This window comes from Microsporum canis, genomic scaffold (genome assembly GCF_000151145.1).
Source record: "Microsporum canis CBS 113480 supercont1.3 genomic scaffold, whole genome shotgun sequence".
NCBI lineage: Eukaryota > Fungi > Ascomycota > Eurotiomycetes > Onygenales > Arthrodermataceae > Microsporum > Microsporum canis.
In genome coordinates, this window is record NW_003299167.1 from 1933507 (window position 1) to 1954368 (window position 20862).

Below are 20862 nucleotides of genomic sequence, written 5' to 3' on the forward strand. Positions count from 1 at the left end.
CCATTTAGTGTGGCTCTCAGCTTAGTAATAAAGGAGGTGAGTCTAGATCCACGACGGGCCACATGATGCTGAAGAACCGCCCTTCGGCTACAAAGTATACGATAGACACGAGGTGTAAATTATATATATCCCCTCTGCGCCAAAGTATGCGATGGTGGGTCATCATAGACGACAGCATCTCTATATCTAGTGGTTATATCCATGACGGATAAGAAGCATTGGCTCTAAAAGGCTGGCTAAAACAACGTTTACTATTACGCTGAGATATCAGGAGGTGGCAGTGCAAGACTGGAGGGACGAGGTTAAAGTGGCGAGGAAGGCCGTCTATATCGTCGCGCGCTAGATGAACCGCCTTCCCCGATCTGGAACAGGTGAGATCGAGGATTTCTATGTATAGAGTACGAGATGTAGCGGCTCAGCGGCTGCTTAGTTCACGCAATATTCTGGATATGTAATTGCAGAGCAAGCAATATGTGACCTCCAAGTCGAAGGGGAACCATGGATATTTTTACCATACATTCATACACAGCTGGACTCTGCATGCCTTTGTCGCATCTATGGGGCAGCTGGTGTCCAGCCCCCACAAGGTGTGTCAAGTTGCGACTGTTGCGAAGTGTGTGTTCGTATAGAATATGTGTTTGTCCAGAAACATCAGTAAGCACTAAAAGTAACCGGAGTACAAGCAGATGAACCAGAGTAGCAGCAAGACATCGACCAACAAAGATAATATCAGTCTCATATCAATATAGTCATTTAGAACCAATAAATAAGTGATAAGCATCATCGTCAACCAGGATAAAGGGGCTGATGACTAAGTTTTGCCTTCAAAAAAAACTTGGCCTTTACAAGCTTGAAACGGTTTTTCCCTTTTCTTCTGGACTTGAATAACTAGTTTAGTTGCTCGTCCACGCGGCTCTCGTTAGCCACCGATATGTGAACTTATTCTTCTTGACCTGTTTGCTCCTTATCTCCCTCCCTGCGCTGGGCCTCGATTCGCAAGCATCTCGTTTGTGCTGTGTCACCCGTCTCTCATTTGCTCTCGCGCAGGAGGACAGCCTTTTAAGGTCGCCCTTAGCCCTGTAATCTCCCGGACGAAGAATCCGTCTCATATATAATACGCATATACCGGGAGAGACGAGATAAGAGAATCCTGTTGCTGTTGTTGGATACATCTCTTAATCTTCAAGATGAATGCAACCCAGGGCAAGTACCTGCGGTACATCCTCTTTGCAATCTTGGTAAGAACTTCCCCCTTTTTTTTTCTGTATATATCATGAAAAAGGTGGACGCTGATGGCGGGTGCAAAAAGGGACTTGCCATCATACACTTTATAACTTCCTCCTCGTTGCCAATCCCAAAGGCAGGCGATCTTGGACTATCCTACCCCAAAACGGGCGAACAAAGCGCCTCGGCTCCGGCAGGTGCCCCTCCTGCTGTTCCTCCTTCACCCCAAGAACCTCCCAAGCAACAACCTCCAAAGCAACAGCCTCCCAAGCAAGACGATCCCAAGCCAGCCACTCCAAATCCACCTGTAGCGAACCCGCCAGTGCCAGCCTACGAAAGAGTGAATGCAACCTTCGTGACATTGGCACGAAACTCGGATATATGGGAAATTGCAAAGTCCATTCGCCAGGTGGAAGACCGTTTCAACAAAGACTACCATTATGACTGGGTATTCTTAAACGATGCCGAATTCTCAGAGGAGTTCAAGAAGTTCACGACCAAGCTGGTATCCGGAAAGACCCACTATGGTCTCATTCCAAAGGAGCATTGGTCATACCCAGACTGGATCGACCAGAACAAGGCTGCGGAAACCAGGAAGGCGATGAAGGCTAAAGAAGTCATTTACGGAGACTCTGAAAGCTACAGGCACATGTGCCGCTATGAGTCTGGATTCTTTTTCCGACACGAACTCATGCTTCAATTTGACTACTATTGGCGTGTAGAGCCCAGCATAGAATACTTCTGTGACATTCATTTCGACCCCTTCAAGTTCATGAGGGACAATAACAAGAAGTACAGCTTCGTCATTAGTTTGCCAGAGTACCAAGCAACTATCGAGACCCTCTGGAAGACTTCCAAGAAATTCATCGACCAGTTCCCAGAGCACATCGCAGAGGATAACAACTTGGATTTCATAAGCAATGACGGTGGCAATTCTTATAATCTGTGCCATTTCGTAAGTTGCATTTCCTCACCAATCCACTGCATATATATCCGCTAACCTATCACCTCTAGTGGTCTAACTTTGAAGTCGGTGATTTGAATTTCTTCCGCTCGCAAAAGTACCTTGATTTCTTCAATCTTCTGGATCAGGAGGGTGGCTTTTTCTACGAAAGATGGGGTGATGCCCCTGTCCACTCCATCGCCGTCGCCCTGATGTTACGTAAGGACGAGGTACAGTTCTTCAACGATATCGCATATAGACATGTACCATTCGTCCACTGTCCAACCGGAGAGCAAACCAGACTAGATCTGAAATGCCATTGTAATCCAGCGGATAACTTCGATTGGAAGGGTTATTCATGTGAGTTTATCATGCAGCCATATACACCCCGCTATGAGTCGAGAAATGGCTAACCGTGTCAAACCTAAACTAGGCACGTCTCGTTTCTTTGATGTGAACAAGTTGAAGAAACCTGCCGGCTGGGAGCTTGAGAGAAACTGATAGGTTTCTCAACCACCTTAGTCGTCAGATCTCTTCTTTCCTTTCTTTTTTACTCCTGATGGCTGAGCTTATTAAAGCTCAACTTGACTCTTCTCCATTTCATCATTGGTCTTTCTTCGTACGATATCACGTTTTCGAATGTCTAGACGCACCTTTGGAGCATGCTAAAATTGCCGTGCTCCTAGAATTAAATAATACCTATTGCAAAAATCAAATTCTTAGCGTACCCGGCTTGCTTGCTCCTCCCACTTACGCTATTATGAGCATTTTTACAAAAACTCTTCCGGGCTGATTTTCTGTTCCTATTATCCATATGTATATAAATTTGGCTGGGATTTGCGAGGTTCCTGTTTTCATTATTGCATGTGATGTCGTGATGGTGTTTGGATTTGCCTGCCTGTAATAAGATACTTTTAAGAAACATAATATTTCCCTCTTAAAGTCTGATCTGCCTGATAATATACAATGTTAAAGCATAGATAAACAAAAAGTAGTGCGCTGCCAAGTAGCATAAATGATCCTTCTATCTAAACAGCCCAACCCCAACCTACTCTTGATCGATTAAACACAATCCACCGTCTAGCCTTCTCTTGTTATACATCGTTCTTATGTCGAGGCCTTCGGTTTCTTAGTTCCATATTTCGATCGGCTGGTTAGCCGGTTTCCAACACCATTCTGTATACCACGAGTTAGTACGATCGTTTTCATGCCGTGCAAGCTGCAAAAGTAAAAGTACATACCAAATCCATTGCCCCACGAACAAGACGATATTTCACACCAGGACAATCCTGCAATCTCCCGCCTCGTACCAAAACGACACTGTGCTGCTGAATATTGTGGCCTGTCAAGAAAAAAGAAACATCAGCATTTAGCAGTCTGCCCATGACAACTATCAGAAAGTCTCCGATCCCGTACCTTCGCCAGGAATATAAGCCGTAATAACCTTCCCACTGCTAAGCTTGACCCTTGCAGTCTTTCTTTCCCCAGAGTTAGGCTTCTTCGGCTTCTCAACCTGCGTCTTCAAGCACACTCCTTTCAGCTGGGGGCGGTTCACGAGCGCCGGTGATCGCTTCTTTCGTGCCTTTTGGCCGGATCGGCAGCCTCGTCGTACTTGATTTAATGTCGCTTGGAGCTGTGAGGTGGTGGAAAAGTTCTTATGGAAGGCATTCAAGGGGGAGGAGGATCGGAGAAAGCATTGGGCCTGGAAGGATGAAGGGCCAAACTGCTTCGTTGGTGCGATGGAGGGGAATTGGCGTTGAATTATGTGGCGGAAGAACCGCGTGGTAAGGATTGAAGGAGAGAGCGTCATTGTGGTCTCTTCCTTCGAGGTAGCAAAGAACTTATGATCGTACCTTGCCGTCGCTGCTTGTTTTTTGATGAAAAGCAAGAATAATTTGATATTCACTGTCACGTGATTAGAACTGCCCAGTTGGTCTCTATCCGTCGCCGGACAAGCTTTACGTTGTTGATTTGGCGTGCCTGGAGATATAGCTCTTCGTCTTGACACTTATATCAGCCATTATCCTACACAGCAACCCCTTGATTCGGTCTTCCTTTCTCTGTGTTTATAGAGACGACTAGCTAGAGTTTTTTACCGACAGACTTTCTTGACAATTTATAGCTTGCTCCCCCAAGAAACCGAAAATAGTCATGGTACTGTACAGCCCATATAAGGCAGCTCTGAGGTGTATCATACCGGCAACAGAGATGCCATAGGAGACAGTACCTTTACTAATATATCAAATAGTCTCTCCGCATCACTCCCCAGGCCAACTACTCCTCACAGACCTCCAATACTTCCAAGAAAACCCCACAGCCACACCTGCGCAACGGCGCTCCATCTGCCCCGGGTCTCCCAGATACCCTCCGTTCCTCACTCACCGCAGCCCCAGAGACACCCGGTCTCCAGAAAACAACTTCAACGCACCCTCTCGAAGCTCGCCTGCTAAATTGGCGTCAAACCCAAGATGCTATGAAGATGGAGTCCATTCGACGGATACATGGCATGGCCGAACCAGTACGACGTGGTATGGAGCTGAAGATTGTTCGTGACAGCCAGTGGAAACCTGCTGTCTTGGGCGGGAATATGCACGGAAGTATACATGAGGATATCTTGTCTCTGGGAGGGAGAGAGGCGGAGGTTACGTGGGAAGATGTTTACCCTGGTATGTATACACTGTCTTATCGTAAAATAAAAGGAAGAGTTGCTAATATATCTGGTAGGAGATGAGCTTCGTGAACCTCCTAGCTTCCATGATGAGTTGGAGCACAGATTGAAGATGAACTGATGCCTCATCCTGTTTACTGCTGGTGGATTTGGTTGTTGTCACGGGCCATGGCTCTACTTACAAAACTTATCTCATGTGTATCATAGGTCCTAATGATGGCTAAAGTGATGAGCAATAATGCCTCATTAGATATCACGTTGATTTGCCTATGTTAAGAGCACAGGATGCCCCCTAAACCAAACAAGTCTACATTCTAATGACGGCATGGTTTCCATGCTGCATAATTGCAATTCTCTACCTAGAACATGGACTATACCAGCAGCTTCATATGTCAATATCTAATGGTGTGAATATAGAAAGTCACTTTATTCCACGCGTATTATCATATCTATAATATAATGAACGGATACAGTATTGGAAATCAATTCATAACAGATCAGAAATTTAGGGGAAGAGTAGGCTGTACAAGGCGTGAAACGTCCGTAAAATTAACTCATAATCAATGAGTGTAATGCAGCGATACATCATAGGCACCTCAAGGGAGTGTAAGTGGTAGGAGTATTCAAAGAAAAGGCTTGGCGAGATCAAAATATAGGGAGATATAAGATGGTACATAGGGCATCCAACAAGACCAAATGGGGAGTGACCAAAGGGCAAGATAGTCAAACTAAATGCAAGAAGGAAAGGAAAAAACAGACCACCGATTCAATCGCCTATTCCGACCATCAATTCGCAGTACATATATCATCAAGCGGGACAATTGCAAGGGAAATCAAGGCGCAAATATAAAAAGCAATTCAAACTGGTTAAGGGAGCTAAGGAAGACCGGAAAAGCAACACGAACGGAAGGCAGAATACGACAGAAGCAAACTCCAGACTGCACCTCCAAAAAGGAACGGAAAGGAAAAGCCACTGTTTGTGGCAGGCGGAACTCCGAGTTAAAGTGTGAGAACAAGCATAAGGAAACAGGAATAGGAAAGAATATATGTTCCTTCGTAGCAGGATGAGATCTCCATCACCCAACAACAGGTGGGCATGACTCTGTTTATATGGCGCTGATTTGACTATAATATGACACAGCGGCAGCCGGGGCTCCTTTCACCCTCCTCGTGGTCCCGGCTCTGGGTGCTTTTGGCGGCCTTTGCATCCTCCTCGTCGACTATTTCTTGTGGCTTGATGGTCATATGAACCACATTAGGGCCTTCCCGATTGAATCTACAGTCTGTTTGGAGAGTCAGTATACATATATATATATATATATCATTGTGATATGGGATTTGCGTGAGATATGGTATCATGGACGAGTAAATAGAATCAAGAAGGCTTACCAGAAAGTGGCGATTTATCATCCAACAGCTTTCCAAACGATATAAGACGGATAGCCGCGGGCGAGGATGGGCGGGACTCCCAGTCTAGTAATGAGATGAAACAGATACAGTCAGCCATTGATAAATCGCATCATGAGATAGATAGTGCATAGATAGGATCCCAAATGCCATACCTGATCTCCATTCCCTCCATATTAATTCTTTTAACGTATATACAGACATCGAGAACGGGTCATTGTCGGTCACATTCACCTCCCGTTTCCGTAGGTATTTGCCATCAAGTTTAAAGGGATGTTTGCCGCCGGAGGTAAGCAGGATATTGAGAAGTAAGGTAGGTCCGTCGTCTTGAGAAGGAGTAGTTTGAGATAGGTATGCGGAAGGCTGGCCCTCTACAGCCGCTCCAATGCTCGATTGACCAGCATCACCCGCCGATAACGATGTAGCATCACCGCCGGCCTCTTGTTTTGTCTCTGGCACCTGCTCATTCTGCGGTACTGGCTGTTCCCCCTGTTCTAACGGCTGCGGTGATTGCTGTTGTTGTTCGGGATTCAACTGTCGTGGTGGATGATGAGGCTCGGTTTCTTTCGAGTCAACAACGGAGTTAGTAGCGGCACCCTGAACAAGCGGTACCTGCTGAGCCAACACTCCCTGTTCATTCTCGAGTGTACGCATATTTTCCGGTGAGGTGGACGCTGAGACCTGAGTGTTCCTATCATGTGAAAGCCGCTCCGTCTCTGGTCGCGTGGTGGGGACGCTCGATTCATTCAGCGCACAGTTATGGCTCGTATCCTTCTCTACTTCGTTCATAGGTGCCATCCTCTTTCGATAACTCCAAGTTACGGAGTCGTACACTTGACTTCCGGTAACGTAGATGCAACGAGCGACGGTTAAGGAGGCGAAAAAAAAAAGACGGGGAAGGTTGGCAACCCGGGAGAGGACGGCGTCGAAGAATCAAAGGAGCTAGCAGAGAGCAAGCGATTGTAAGGGATACTGATATATATTCTACAGCATGCTGGGGAGAGGAAGAAGATATTCAATAAGAGAGACAGAAGGATGTGCCCTTTTTTCCCTTTCTCTTCTTGCTGGCTGATGTTGATATTTCAGACGGGGGTGGAGAATTCGGGGGTTTTGCCCCCAAACACCCTAACACATTTTATATGGAGAAAGGGGGAAGCCAGGAGTACCTACATACACACACGCAAACGCACACACAAACGCACTTGCAGCAGAGGATAGACGGTCACCGACAGCAGTAACTGTTAGTTATATATATATTTATCTTTCTTTTTTATTTTTTATTTAATATTAAATAGTAGTCGTTTAATTCTTCATCAAGTCACGTGACATGCCATCGACTTCGTCCAACAAGAACTCGCGATTTTGACGTAGGAAGATACAAAACATGTATAAGACGCTGCTGTCTAGCGCCCTGGAACCCTGTTCATGCAAGAAGATGGCTGCAGAAGCTTAGCCCACAGTAGTGGTCGTCAGCCAATGCGACTTTGGACTCCTTTTTTCGCACCGGGATTTTCTCTACTTCTGGATGATGGGCTGACTGTGAGACGAAGCCATGCCGCTATCCGAACTGTCCAAAGGCATGCATCCGAGAGACCTCAAGCAAGGTAATAATGTCGAGACGGGCTCCATTCGGTCTGCGTCAGGCTCAACGCATGATCCAAGGCCCAAGTCCGCTAGTACGGCTCCCTCCCAGAGCTCTGCGGCAAGTTCCAGCTCGAGAGCTTGTCTCCTCTCCGTTCACGATGAGAATTTCTCTCGAGAGGATGTTCTGTTCAATCGCCAGGCTCTGGGTGACTGGGCTGTCAAAGTAGGAGACCTTATCGAGTTATCCGCATTTCACGGTGACCCGTCAGATTCCCAGCAGGATGGGGATCCTTCTGGTGCCAGCACCCAACAGGATGACCCGGGAGGGAACCCGCCACGAAGCCAGGGCGGTGGTGGCCGTTATAGCCCTTTACCCGGTCATCGAGACCGCCGAGGTGACAGTGCGGTGCCAGAGACCTCTCAAACTATGGGAAACTTCCTTTTTATCGTCAAGCACATGCAGCCAGAGATTCTAGGAAGACACCCCAATCTCCAGATATCAGTCTCAAATCAAGTCGCCAACAGGTTTGGATTCAAAAAACGCTCCCAGGTGCTCTTGACTGTGAAGCCACGGTCTTTGTGCTCCGCAACTCATGTCGAGCTAGTATTCCGTGATCAGTTCCTGCTGCGGTCCGATATGTGGAGGCTTGCCATGTCAGAGTTGTTAGAGCGGCCTCTCTACAAGGGCCAAAAGATTGTCTTCATGAATACTGTAAAAGCAACAGTCAAGTCTATCTTTCAAGATGGCCGGAAAGTGATGGCTGGCTACTTCACGCCTCGTACTATACCGATCTTTAGAAGCGAGTCCGCAAGATATGTTCTCTTCATTCAGATGTCCAAGGAGATGTGGGACTTCAACACGGAAGAAACTGGTGATATCCTATTTAGTCGGGTGATTGATGGTCTTCTGCCAGAACTCTTTAAACGGTGGGCGAGCATAGACGCTCACCATCTTATCACCATCGTGCTATTTACCAGGGTCCAATATAACCACAGCTCCTTTAACGAGTTTAAACCAATAATCCTCAACAGTAGCTCACTGAATCAATCTACGATAGGAGAGGATGGGACCAGCGTACAGGATTTTTACCGGGTCGTTGTCAATGACATGCCCAGTGGCCGATGGACTGCCATCTTGGATGAGCTTAAAAGGGAATTTAGAACATTCCTCCGTGATATTCTGATTCCCCCACCCCAGGCGTCAAAGGACGATGATAACTTTGCCGAGGGTTCTCCGCCTATCACTACGGCGGGAACTTCGCCCACTATCGCTGGCCACCTCACTTCAGCAATAAAGGGCAACATCTTAGAAGCTATCAATATTGCTTCGTCCTATTTAGATTTTGAGTATGTTGGCCGTGACTTGGTCAGGACGGGAACATCAATCGTTGTGATAACTCCTGGTTCTGGCACTTTCGAAGTGTCATTTGATACTCTCGCTTTGACCTCGGACGCCCTAGGTAGTCGCTCTATTGGCATTGACCTTATATGCCTGAGTCCCATGCCACTACATTCGGTGCCACTATTCAAATATAAAATCCCAAAACGACGCCCATCAAATGCATCAGCATCCACTACAAAGAATGACACAGCTTCTCCCCCACCTTCTGAGGTGGTATCGTCAACATCTACTACGACTACGATTGCCGCCTGGCCCCCTACCCCAAAGCCTGCTCAACTGGCTGGTTCAGGTGCGGTTTACTCAAGTCCTGCTGCCAAGACAAACATTGACTCTGAAGGGTGGGGGTATGGAATTCCATACTGGATTGACATCTCCTTTTGGGGAGCTCATAATTATCAGGACAAAAAATGGAAGAAAAATAACGTTACGCCGCCAGCATTTGGCACAGTCGCACCACAGCCGAAATTATTCCAGCCCAAAGTCCGGATGTACGAGATACAGATGATGGGAGTAATGGAAAGTGAGCAGTCAAATATATCTATACCTAACCTTCACGTTGGGCATTCAGTCATAGATGACACAGCTGTGCGCCCACGAAGCTCTGAACTTGGCGCCTTAAATTCTCCGTCTACATTAGCTTCCCATAATTCGTCACACAAACCTCAAACGCGCGATAGAGGACAGCCGGGATCGTTCATGTATAGCTTTAAAGACTCTAAAAAGCTGATAATGTCCAACCAGGAAAAAAGGCGGACGAGTTTAACTGAGTGGATGGATTCCTACGACGAACTAGCATTTCACATACGGTCTAAAAAACGAGTACCGAAATCACACTATAAACAGAAGTCACCAAGCATTTCCAATCTTTCTATCTCCTCCAGACGAGCCTCACAACAGCCACCACGGGCCTCAGCCCTCCAAAGGAGTTCAACTACCCCGACTCGCGCAAGTGCTGTTTCTCCCATTTCTAACCCAGTCACAAACTTGAATAAGGGGTTACCTGTCCCCACCACAAAACCAAGCCATAAGTCTAACCTTAAGGACACTTCAAAACCTCCAGCCTCACGTAATAATACCCGTTCAATTAGCTTTGCATTGCTAGGATTTGGTCGTGCGCCTCCAACAGCTACTGCAAGCACTCAGGTGAAAACTGAGTATGCAAAAGCACTACCAACTGCGAGCGGGAAAACCCCAGATGAAAATGTATATGATTCCAAATTAGATGATCACTCTCAATTACTCGGCCCTCTTCTACCGGTTGTGGTAGAGCAGCAGAACACAGACGAATCTAGTCATTCAGAAGTTATTCCTTCAAGGCCTATATCTATTAGAACAGCAGTCACTCATACCCCGAAAGAATCTGGTACAGGTGCAGCTTCTTTGGACGGTTCGTTCCCCGCCCCTCTACCCCAAATGCGACATGATCAAGGGAGTTTATTTGAAAGTCAGGCTGCTGGCTCAAAACGAACTGGTCGTAGGTTAGATATGGCAAACAACAATACCCCAGTCACAGGGACTCCTGTTCCTTCGGCAGAGAAAGTATTAGACCCTTGGATAAAACATGTTAAGCCATGGAATCCTCCCAAACATCTTCCTGCACGAGAGAGTTGGTTTGGGCGGTGGCACCACGTCTACCCTCGCAAACCGACCACATCATCTGTAAACTGGAAGAGTTTGAAATCACCCGCTGCCTTACCTCTAACCACAGAAGAATTCCCAACCGGGGATGAGTTGGAAACAAATTACTTGCAGACCCCCTACACTGTTTATCAGGATGAAGACTCTGAAATGACTGAAAGCCCCAAAACGAGGGATGCGTTACTGAGGGAAATGATTGCCCTACGATTATCTCACGGATTCCAAATAGTTCTCAGGAATCAAAGAGAAGATATCACATTTGGAGACTCTATTTTCGACCTAAGTGCCCTGGCGAAAGATAATGTGACCATTTACATGTCAATGGGTGGAGTTATTCATCGTTTAGTATGCGTTGGTAGAGGTGAAATTGAAGTTACTCAATTCACACGCAAGCCTCTCAACGGCTACCTACAGGACTCAAAGGACTTGGAAATTACTTATCGCCCTGCTGTCAAGACAATCCAAGGGACGCAGTACTGCAAAAACCGCATCCGCTTGACATTGTCTCAACTTGAATATAATTGGAGCTTTGCAGATTCATTCCTTGCCGGCCATCGAGATCATTTAGCAGATTCTTTGCGTCAGCTTAAACACTGGCGAACGCGCTTTGTTTTAATACCCGTTCATGTTTCAACGCATTCCCGACGCCCTAATTCCTCCATAAATGAGGATAACGAGGAAGAACGTCATATAATGGGTATCTATCAGCTAACACAAGTTTGGCAACGGTATAAATATGTCCCCCCAGAGGAGAAAAGATTTCAATCAACTAGCATGAAAAAGAAGGATCAAAACCCGCTAAACATTCTTTATCAAACATGCGATCCGTCTGTCGTCGTTGCAACCGAACTTGACAGGCTTTTACTAGAAGACCCAGGACTCGATAATCCACCTGCACAGCTTCTCCCCGAATCAGAATTGCTCCAGAAATCTTCCGTATCACTATCCTCAATTGCTCAAGCAATGCAGTCTGATAAGGGAGTAAGAATGATGGATAGAAGATGGCACTGGCGCCTTCATTACAATTGTTTCGTTGGAATGGAGTTGACAAGCTGGCTGATAAAAAATTTCAGTGATATTGACACCCGTGATGAAGCAGTACAATTCGGAAATGAACTCATGAAGCATGGGCTCTTCCACCATGTACAGCGGAGACATAATTTCAGGGACGGGAACTATTTCTATCAGATTACTGATGAATATAGAATAACTAGGCCGGAGCCTAAGGGCAGTTGGTTTCAGACCCTCAAAGGTGACAAGTCGGCCCCCGCCACACCTATGAGCGGAGAAGGAACCAAAGATTCGCCTTCTAGCTTCCGTTCTAGATCTGAAAAGAGCTCTGATGACGGCGGTGGTAGAAGCGAAGTTCTTCCGCCACCACCAAGATCGTCAGGCCGAGGCAAGGTTGCCATATGGTTAGCAAAGAGCATGAGGTACGACTTAGATCCTCGCAAGCGGTCAGATCGCCCAGAGATAATCGACCTCCATTATGACAGAATCCATAACCCAGAAAACTGTTTTCATATCCAGTTAAGTTGGATGAATGCAACTCCCAAACTTGTCGAAGATGCAGTTGTATCTTGGGCTGGGCTGGCAGAGAAATACGGACTGAAATTGGTCGAACTACCACTCTCTGAGGCCTCGTCAATTATCGAGTCACAAGTCTTCAGACGCCCGTTTCCAATAAAGCTTAAACACCCACCACCCGAGCCCCCATCTGCGAACCTCTTCACCTCCACATCTTTTGCGTCTCAATGTGCTCCGGACCGCCATTTCTATCATAAAGCCATCCTAAAGAAGTTTGATTTTATCCTTGATTTTGAACCTTACAGCGCATTTCCAACAGATGTCGAAGTATCTTATTCGTGGGGTAAGCCTGATTATAGATTCCCTCAATACGTTCACAGGTCTGGAGCGGTTCTCGCCCAAATCACGGATGAAGGAGACTTCCTACTCTTAACCAATCGATTGTTCAACACCTACCATCCTTCCGTTGTGATTAAGGAGTCAACCAAGTTTGAGCGAAGCGAATATTTCCGGCCGCGTGCATCTACCATTGTTGACTCTACACTGTATGATCGTGGTTCTCCTCACCTATCACCAGTCGTACGCAGCTCCGGAATCAACGGCTTCTCACCTTCTGTCACACCACAGCCACAGCAGCAGCCCGAGCCTATCAACCTATATCAGGCAGCAGCAGATCTGAAAGACAAATTACAAGCGTTCTGTAACGACAAGGAGAAGCTGGATGCTTTCTTTGCTACTGCTGCTGCGCAGGGGAGACCAGTTTCCACGAAAGCCAGCCCAACGAACACAATGACTTCTGACTCGTTGATCCCGTCCCTGGTGTTACCGGACAGCGTAGTACGCCATTCAACCTCAAGTTCGGCGGGGAAAGTGCCTCAACGGTCTGCCTCCATAGACTCGGTCGTGGTACAACATACGCCCCGATATAGCCCGGCGCACGATTTTCCAGGAACTCCTCAACTATAAGCTGGTGCCTCATAGTGTGTCGTCAGGGTCATCAAGGGTCATCATACACAATCCCATGAGAATGTTGCATCCAACATTTTTCATGCCTATATTACGCTTGATTTGTCATATAAATTATCCGTCTCTGTAGACCTTGTCTTTCTCATGTAATATAATCACTTCCCATTACTATATGAATTTATGCAACTTATGCTTGGAGCGCAATCATTGACCATAGATAGCCATTCCCATATTGAATAATTCTGAGTATTGTATAGATAATTCTGCCATGAGTTAAGTATTCTTAAAACGATTCCTATAAAATGCTTAACGGGCTAAATAATTAATTAAGGCTAGACAACTGACAACCGGATAGAAGGCTCCGAGAAATGCCTCAGGGCTAATCAGGAAGAAAGGGACAGAGAAGATCCTTCAAAGGATTAGAACAGCCTGCAACAGTCGCTGACACAACAAGAAGCTTAATGTTAAGGCAGGGCGTTGAGAAGCGGCGAAACTATTACCTCTAAGGATTCGCCCGTATATGCTATTATTGACAGAACCAGGTGCACAAATAGAACGAGAGTATATGGCGCTGGATAGAAATAGACAAAACAATGCATTTCAAATATCAGACAAACCCTCACTTGAGCAATGTTCACGGCCTATAAAATAGAGCTGATGGCAATAGCGGAGCTAAAAAAAGAAAAAGAGAAAAAGCTATACCAGCGGAGAGTGCATGCGGCTATGTATGTAATGTAATAACTGTTCAAGGTGCAAGAATTAAGCATGAGAGAAGGGTTAAAGGAAAACACAATGGCCACAACAGGGTATAATCCCGAGATAATAACTAGTAGCCCAGTAAAGTAATAAATAAAAAGACGCATATGCAGGTCCCAGGGTATCAGAAGGGCTGAAGCGAGAGGTGTCAACAGCAAAAAAAGAGAGGAAAAATTAAGAAGAAAATGAAGATGAAACCCGGATCAAAAATGCAGTGTATGCAAAGGAGAAAAAAAAGGCTCAAAACATAAACAAAGAATGGATCAAAGCAATACTCCCGCAATAAAATATGCAAAGTAACTAGAAATTGGAAATTAAGAGCTTCTCAGGCTGGATATTCTAGGGACCCGAATTATCCCAGAGAGAAGGTAATGGACGGGGGCACTTTAGCAAGATTCATCAATGTCTTGAAGCCACTTGCGTATACCTTCTCTTAAAGTATTATCGGTGATACCGCCGTATTTCTTGTGGCTGTATTTTGGGAGCCCTGCGGGTGTATCTGACACACCAATATTGGATTCTTCCTGGCGGTGTTCGGCAGCAACACTACGTACAACCTCATCAAGAGCTCCAAGAACCATACGGCGACACTCATTTCGTGGGATTTCCACAGAAGGAACATCTGTTCGATTATTGGTATCGTTGTATCTTTTGTTATCTTCCGCATGCAGTACGTTAATACGGCCCTTGCGCATACGGCTTGGCGACGGAGCACGAGAGTGGATAGCAGATGTAGGTCCAGAGCAGGCCAGGACTCGTTCAACGGCATCAACAAGTGTAGCGTCTAGGTCCATAACCGGCTCCTCGATAAATTCTTCCTCCACAGTGCATGGCTGGGATCTTCGCAAAGTGGGAGTTGGAGTAGCATCTATGCTGTCCATTTTGCCAAACGGTTGATATGGAAACTGAGGGGACGGCGTTTGCGAATAATCTACAGCCCGGTCATCGATAGTGGCAATTTTACGGCGCAAACGGATTCGTTTGACAGTGAATGTCCTCGTATCGGCTATGAGTGTAGAACAGACATCAACCCATCGCTCAGAGCCGCCATCAAAATATGATGTTTGCCCGAAGTTTGCAAGATTTGGGGTAGGTTCGGCAGACATGGAACGTTTAATGGCAGATTCAAGATTGGGGTATGGGTGCACGGCTTGAAGTGCAAAATCTTCGTGATAGCACTTGAGCCAACCAGCAACATTGACGCTTGGGCCATCCCAGTCTTTATAATTATTATGAGACCACGGGCTATTGCTGTGGAAAGATCCGTCACAATCAATGCTTGTGATTGATGTTCGGGTCTTTTTCGGTGAAGTTAATGTGGAGTCGTTTGAAGATGAGAGAGACATGAATCCAGGTAACGGCACTTCAACATCAACAATACCTTCATTCGCCTTAACACATAGTTTAACGGGTGATGTGGGCTGCCGACTGTCTAGTGTAGCATCTTCCTTAATCGTAACGCTATCTGTTTGCGCAGACACAGAAGTGGGTATGGATATCATATCATTCGACGTTGTGGGTGCATTGTCTAGAATCGCACTTCTATTCTCTCTTATTGCAGTCGACACTGCAGATGATTGTGACTTCGATTCCAACACTTGTGTTGATGTTCTACGAGGTCTAGATGCATCACTGTTTGATGGAGTATCTTCTCGCGAGTTCCAAAACCCAGAGAGAAGATTCCCCCATTTACTTTGCTGCTGGCTAACATTGGCTAATGTCTCGCTCTTTCGCAAGTTGAGTAACAAGTTTGCAGAGGCAGACCCTGTGTGATCTTGGGATTCATGATGAGCACTATGCGGCTTTCTCGGTTGAGAAGCAAAGTGTGGAACTGGGGTTGCCGTGCCTGGCGCTGCTGTTGCTGCGGATGCTGTGCCGCTTTTCATTGGTCCAGCAACGCCCCCAGGTGGGATGGATAAACTCGAAGTTCTCATAGACCTGGCATCGGAGCCACGTCGTCCTTGGGTATTAGGAGACCTGCTAAATTCCAATTCATCGGGGGCTATATTTGAGGTCTCGTTGGAAGAGACGCTAGCAGATCGTTTGGCTGCACCACGTTCATGAGGAAACTGACGTGTTCGAGCTCGACGATTTATGGTTCGACGCAGCGATTCTTGTCGAAACATAGTTGGGTTTGGGGGGCTTTGAGACGTTTGGCGGAAAGATGTAGACGTGCTTGGACGTAGAGGGGAAGCCAGCGGGTCTGTACGTTGCTGAGCTGGTAGAAAAGCAGAAAGCACAAATATTAGGCGCCTTGCAGCCATTTTATCAGATGAAATGATTACTGTTCTGTTGCATATGCTTAATTCACTGTCCTGTTGAGCCCGTTGTTGCAGAAAATGACGACGTCGATACCAATCAGGTCCGAGGAGACTAAGCCATTCGGTATGATTACCTAGAAATGCGGTAATGAGGACCAAGAAGAAAAAGTTGTGTTCCTTCTCACTTAAACTCCTTGCAATCCATCGGGCTTCCTCTCTCCAGACACCCCAGCGGCTCTGGCCCGAAACAACGGGAGGAATTCTAAGAGCCATGCAAATCCTGAAAGTAGCATGATGCGCCTCTTCTTGGAGTAGCTTGTTTTGTGCCAGGCAATTTGGTAGGAGTTGTACAATTGTCTGGTTAGTTCTTTGCATATTTGGACCCTTCGCGGGCTTTGGTGTTTGCGTGGCATGCTGGACCGTTTGCTTTAGCAGCTCAAGAATCTCATTGCTTGCAAGTTTCTCGAGGCGTGATAATGTTCGTGCAATGACATCCCAATAGTCAACAAGTAAGTCTATTCTATCATCTATACTTGACCCAGTAGTCGAATAGGACGCTTCGTCAAAAAGAGACCATTTTGGATGAGAGTCCAGAGAAACTGACATTCCAGCACAGGGTTTAGCCGGATCTTGCTGGTAAGGATTTCGCGGCTGGCGAGCACTAGATTTTGCAGTTATCGGGAGTCGGACTGTAATCGCCACCGCATACATTGGAGTCTTCTTTTCTTTGATTTTTTTAGCCTTGGCACGTGGTGAGAACTTGAATTCCGGGTCGTAAGGTGACGAGGGAGTTGCTGAATTGGCCTGCATTGGAGTGGCAACTGGAACGCCATATGATTCAGGCAGGTTGACACTGAACATCCTGGTCACCAATACAGTTACACTCGAGGATGAAGATGAGGACGATCTAGCACCATCGCAGCTCAATCGTTCACGAGTCTGACTGATACTCCTTGGGGAACCGCTAAATGTATCCGCTCGACGAAGAGTTCGCCGGTAAGGGTCGGAAACACCAAAGCTAGAATCATCAGATGGTTTATTGTCGTCTGCTGGAACGATGTGCATTTTGGTCGAAGGGCCACGATAGCTAAACGCGCTGCTCCCAAAAATGCAATTCAGCAAGCCAAGTTCGTTAGATTCCCCAGAAAGCCGACCATGTTGCTGATCGTCATCTCCAGTAGTGTTCGAGAATGTGGATCTTCGATTTCGTGCACGGAAAAAGGCACTATTTGCAGCATCATGGTTGGAAAAGGATGATAGGGGAGGTAGATCAGACACCGAGGCACGCGGTGCATGGTAAGAAGTCCGTCCACCGTTTCGGGGGAGAGTTGAGGTACGAGTGTGTCGTGATCGCGGCTTTTCCGAAGAGGGACGATCTAGAGAGGGCCAGGCAGGTTTCTCAACCTTCAGCGGGCTCTGAGTATCGAGAAGAATACACGGGTCATCACGGTCTCCGATGGCGTTTTGTGCAATGATAACTCTTAAATCCTTTGTGGCATCGAGTTCCAAACCGCCTCTATCATCGAAGCTCCCAGCTGAGGATGGGCTAGGTGAGACAGAGCTGGTCTGCAGCGGATATGCATGTGTCCTCGACCGGTGAAGAAGGCTCACGTCTGGGAAGAGAAGGCCAGAGGTGTGTTCCTCTTCTGTCACTGATTCAAGTTGGTTCGAGTTGCGGTTGGCATATGACGTGGGGTTGAGCGTTGCGGCAGCGGTATTCAGCAGACGACCCAACATCTTTGTAGTTGGTTTGATACAGGCTGTCAACGGGTCGAAACCGTTGTCTTTAGTACACAACAGGCAAACCTGATAAAGCGAGGCGAGGGTGAAGGGTTCTATAAGGCTGCTTCACGCGCAGATTCATGGCTCTAGTTCGATTAAGCCTGTCCGCAGTCGCTGGTGTGAGACGAGGGAGGTGGGATTGAGTTCACGTTCGTCAGGCGAGACACAGAAGGGCGGCCTCACTCTTTAAGAGACAAAGGCAAGAGTATACTGAGTACCCAGCGGCAGCTTTAGCCTGGTCTCGCGAGGCCAGACGCTATATCAGGCCGCAGCGACGGCTCTTGTGCGATGAAAGAAGGCTAAAAAAAAAAAAATTGAATGTCGTTCGCGGAAGCGACCCTGACGCTTTAGGACAAGTTGGAAAAGACCCGCGGGCTGGCCAAGAGGCGGTGAGGAAACACCTTAAAAGGACCTCTGTTGCTTATGTACTGCGGAGCCTCACGCTAACTCTACTTAGTCTAGTTTGATAGTAAACTATTACCGATTGGCCGGTCATCTCGCACTAGCCGCATTCGGATAGGCCTCGGCTGGTCAGCCTGGTCTTGGTTCCTTTTGATTGGCTAATTTGGCCAGTGCTCGAGCCTGTATGTGGTTTAGCGCAAGTTCTTTTTGGTCGCGCCCTTCCAGTTGTCATAATAAGCTTCTGCGTAGGTAAGCGACGCCCTCCCTGTTCATGCTCAATGATATCATTTCACCCCCAGCCCTATCAAGGCTATCAACCCTGAAGCAGAGGCCATATCTTGTTTAACCAGATTCATAGCCTGAGATATAACTATACCCTACATAATACCATTGACTGAAAACTTCGGGCTATTAGCCAGCTGTAGTATTCCTAGTAATACCAATACCTCACTCAACTTTGAAACACAAATTCTCACTCCAACACATGTTTATCACCCTAAATATTCTTATCGATGTGTTGTTAGGAGATTGCATGGCAACTAAAAGGAGGGCTACCCACTTTCACATACTCCATTTTTCTTTTTCGTTTAGTCCTTTATCCTCGTTTCTCATTCTGGTTCGACGTAACTGCGAATTGCCATATCACACTACCTACACCAAAACCAGCAGCAACCTCCATTGGTTTTACACTTCTCCAGTGCCTCATTCTCAGCCTAACTCATGATGTATTTCTTCAAATCTTTCCTGGGAGCATTACGCCCTTGTTTGTACTCCAGTTTTCGATACCCTTCACACAGTAAGTACGCTATATTGTTTGGTGCGGCAAGAGTACTCCAATACCCTGGATACCACAACGATAGCTGCAGGCTATCTAGCCATGTAACTCGTTACAAGGATATCCTCCCAAAATCCTCTATGGAAAATGGAGGGAGTGGCGTATCGCCTCCTAAACTATCGATGCTCAGTGAACACCAGCTCGGTGAATTATTGCGTGGAATATTCCCTTCTAATTATCCATCTGAAGTCGTTCATCTAAGTTCCTTCACCCCCGAGGCTTTCCGCATATACAAAGCATTCGAAAATCATAAAAGGTTTGACCCCTTACATTGTCTTGTGCTAATAGAGCGTTAATCATACTATCTGTCTAGAGTTAGAGTGACAACCGATAGAGCCTTCTCAATGACAACAATTCGAAATTCTCCTACTCCTCTCCATCAATGGGTGCTATCTAGCATATCTCACTCCCTTCAATCGCAGATACCTCGTGATGTTCGAATTTTATCAGATTCACTCCTTGAAATCCCGGAAAATATGATGGAAGACATAATTATTCCCGACCTACAGGTTCTCCATAAAAAACAGGGGACTACTGGGGATTTTCCTGTCCTTGTAGTCGAAGTCGGATTCTCCCAGCAATACGAGAGCCTCAAGTATGCTACTTGCAGGGCTATTGACGAAACCCAAAGCGTTAATGTCTCCTTGATGATTAATCTTAAGGAGACTCCAGCATTCCGTACACCTCTTTTATGTCCATCGTCTGGTGTATATCGACATCCAGTTACGAAGAAGAACGTGGATAAGAACGCAATCTTAGCGTGGCTTAATTCTTCAGAGGGTGGAAATCCACCCCCAGAAAACCCCAGCGACCCAGAAAGCCCGTTATTATTTTTAGGGGCCCGTTGGGTAGGAAGAATCGAGGGGAGTTTAGAGGTCTGGATTCGCGATACGAAGACCGGAAAGGCTGTGCGGAAACTTAAACCAGTTGTAAGTGTACCCAGAATAAACTACGCCTCAATTTCACGTACTAATGACTTGATAATTTCAGCTATTCTACGGCTCCAAAGCAACATTAGATAAGGACACACCACGTATTGATGCTAGGTCTGCGAATGTCGACGTTGGCCTTAAGCTGTCTGATATTATTCCATCCGCTGACGATGGCCTTGAGAAACCGTTCCATATCGATTGGGCAGATTGGAGGGAAAGTATCAACCGTGCGAGAACCTCCCTGGTCCGGAGTCGATACCTTACAGTTCTCAAAAGCATTAAAAAATCGGGAAAAAACAAAAGAAACTGAGAGAAGTGGAGTAGTCAATCCGAGGGGCTGTGAGTGAGTGGATAAGATATACATAGTACGACTAACTCCGGAGCTTGTTAGCGCATTTACAGTAAATTTTTTATCAGGGTACATGGGTATAGCTGAGCTTCGAGAAATATGGGACATATACAATGATTGGAGTTGACAGTGTGGCTTTATCACTCGGCTTCTTTACCTTATGGTGGATATTCCAGTGCTAATCTT

At 46.5% G+C, this 20862-nt stretch overlaps 7 protein-coding genes across 7 annotated transcripts; 4 read left to right on the forward strand and 3 right to left on the reverse strand.

Moving 5' to 3' along the window:
• Positions 1–1187: 1187 nt before the first annotated feature.
• MCYG_03573 (glycolipid 2-alpha-mannosyltransferase) lies at positions 1188–2668 on the forward strand (the record flags this gene model as incomplete). Its single annotated transcript, XM_002848021.1, has 4 exons — positions 1188–1238; positions 1361–2179; positions 2239–2527; positions 2601–2668. 4 exons carry the CDS (start codon positions 1188–1190, stop codon positions 2666–2668), a joined length of 1227 nt encoding a protein of 408 aa, XP_002848067.1.
• A 606-nt stretch (positions 2669–3274) lies between these two features.
• On the reverse strand, positions 3275–3977 carry MCYG_03574 (putative mitochondrial 37S ribosomal protein MRPS12; the record flags this gene model as incomplete). The annotated part of the gene is made up of 3 exons (XM_002848022.1): positions 3275–3343; positions 3409–3509; positions 3584–3977. The coding sequence occupies 3 exons, from the start codon at positions 3975–3977 to the stop codon at positions 3275–3277; spliced, it is 564 nt and encodes a 187-aa protein (XP_002848068.1).
• Positions 3978–4318: 341 nt separating this feature from the next.
• On the forward strand, positions 4319–4956 carry MCYG_03575 (proteasome maturation factor; the record flags this gene model as incomplete). Its single annotated transcript, XM_002848023.1, has 3 exons — positions 4319–4366; positions 4416–4833; positions 4892–4956. 3 exons carry the CDS (start codon positions 4319–4321, stop codon positions 4954–4956), a joined length of 531 nt encoding a protein of 176 aa, XP_002848069.1.
• Positions 4957–5960: 1004 nt separating this feature from the next.
• On the reverse strand, positions 5961–7040 carry MCYG_03576 (conserved hypothetical protein; the record flags this gene model as incomplete). The annotated part of the gene is made up of 2 exons (XM_002848024.1): positions 5961–6118; positions 6398–7040. 2 exons carry the CDS (start codon positions 7038–7040, stop codon positions 5961–5963), a joined length of 801 nt encoding a protein of 266 aa, XP_002848070.1.
• Positions 7041–7794: 754 nt separating this feature from the next.
• MCYG_03577 (vacuolar membrane-associated protein IML1) lies at positions 7795–13359 on the forward strand (the record flags this gene model as incomplete). The annotated part of the gene is made up of 1 exon (XM_002848025.1): positions 7795–13359. The coding sequence occupies one exon, from the start codon at positions 7795–7797 to the stop codon at positions 13357–13359; it is 5565 nt and encodes a 1854-aa protein (XP_002848071.1).
• A 1142-nt stretch (positions 13360–14501) lies between these two features.
• On the reverse strand, positions 14502–18113 carry MCYG_03578 (conserved hypothetical protein; the record flags this gene model as incomplete). The annotated part of the gene is made up of 1 exon (XM_002848026.1): positions 14502–18113. One exon carries the CDS (start codon positions 18111–18113, stop codon positions 14502–14504), a length of 3612 nt encoding a protein of 1203 aa, XP_002848072.1.
• A 1626-nt stretch (positions 18114–19739) lies between these two features.
• On the forward strand, positions 19740–20637 carry MCYG_03579 (uncharacterized protein; the record flags this gene model as incomplete). The annotated part of the gene is made up of 2 exons (XM_002848027.1): positions 19740–20324; positions 20386–20637. The coding sequence occupies 2 exons, from the start codon at positions 19740–19742 to the stop codon at positions 20635–20637; spliced, it is 837 nt and encodes a 278-aa protein (XP_002848073.1).
• Positions 20638–20862: the final 225 nt, after the last annotated feature.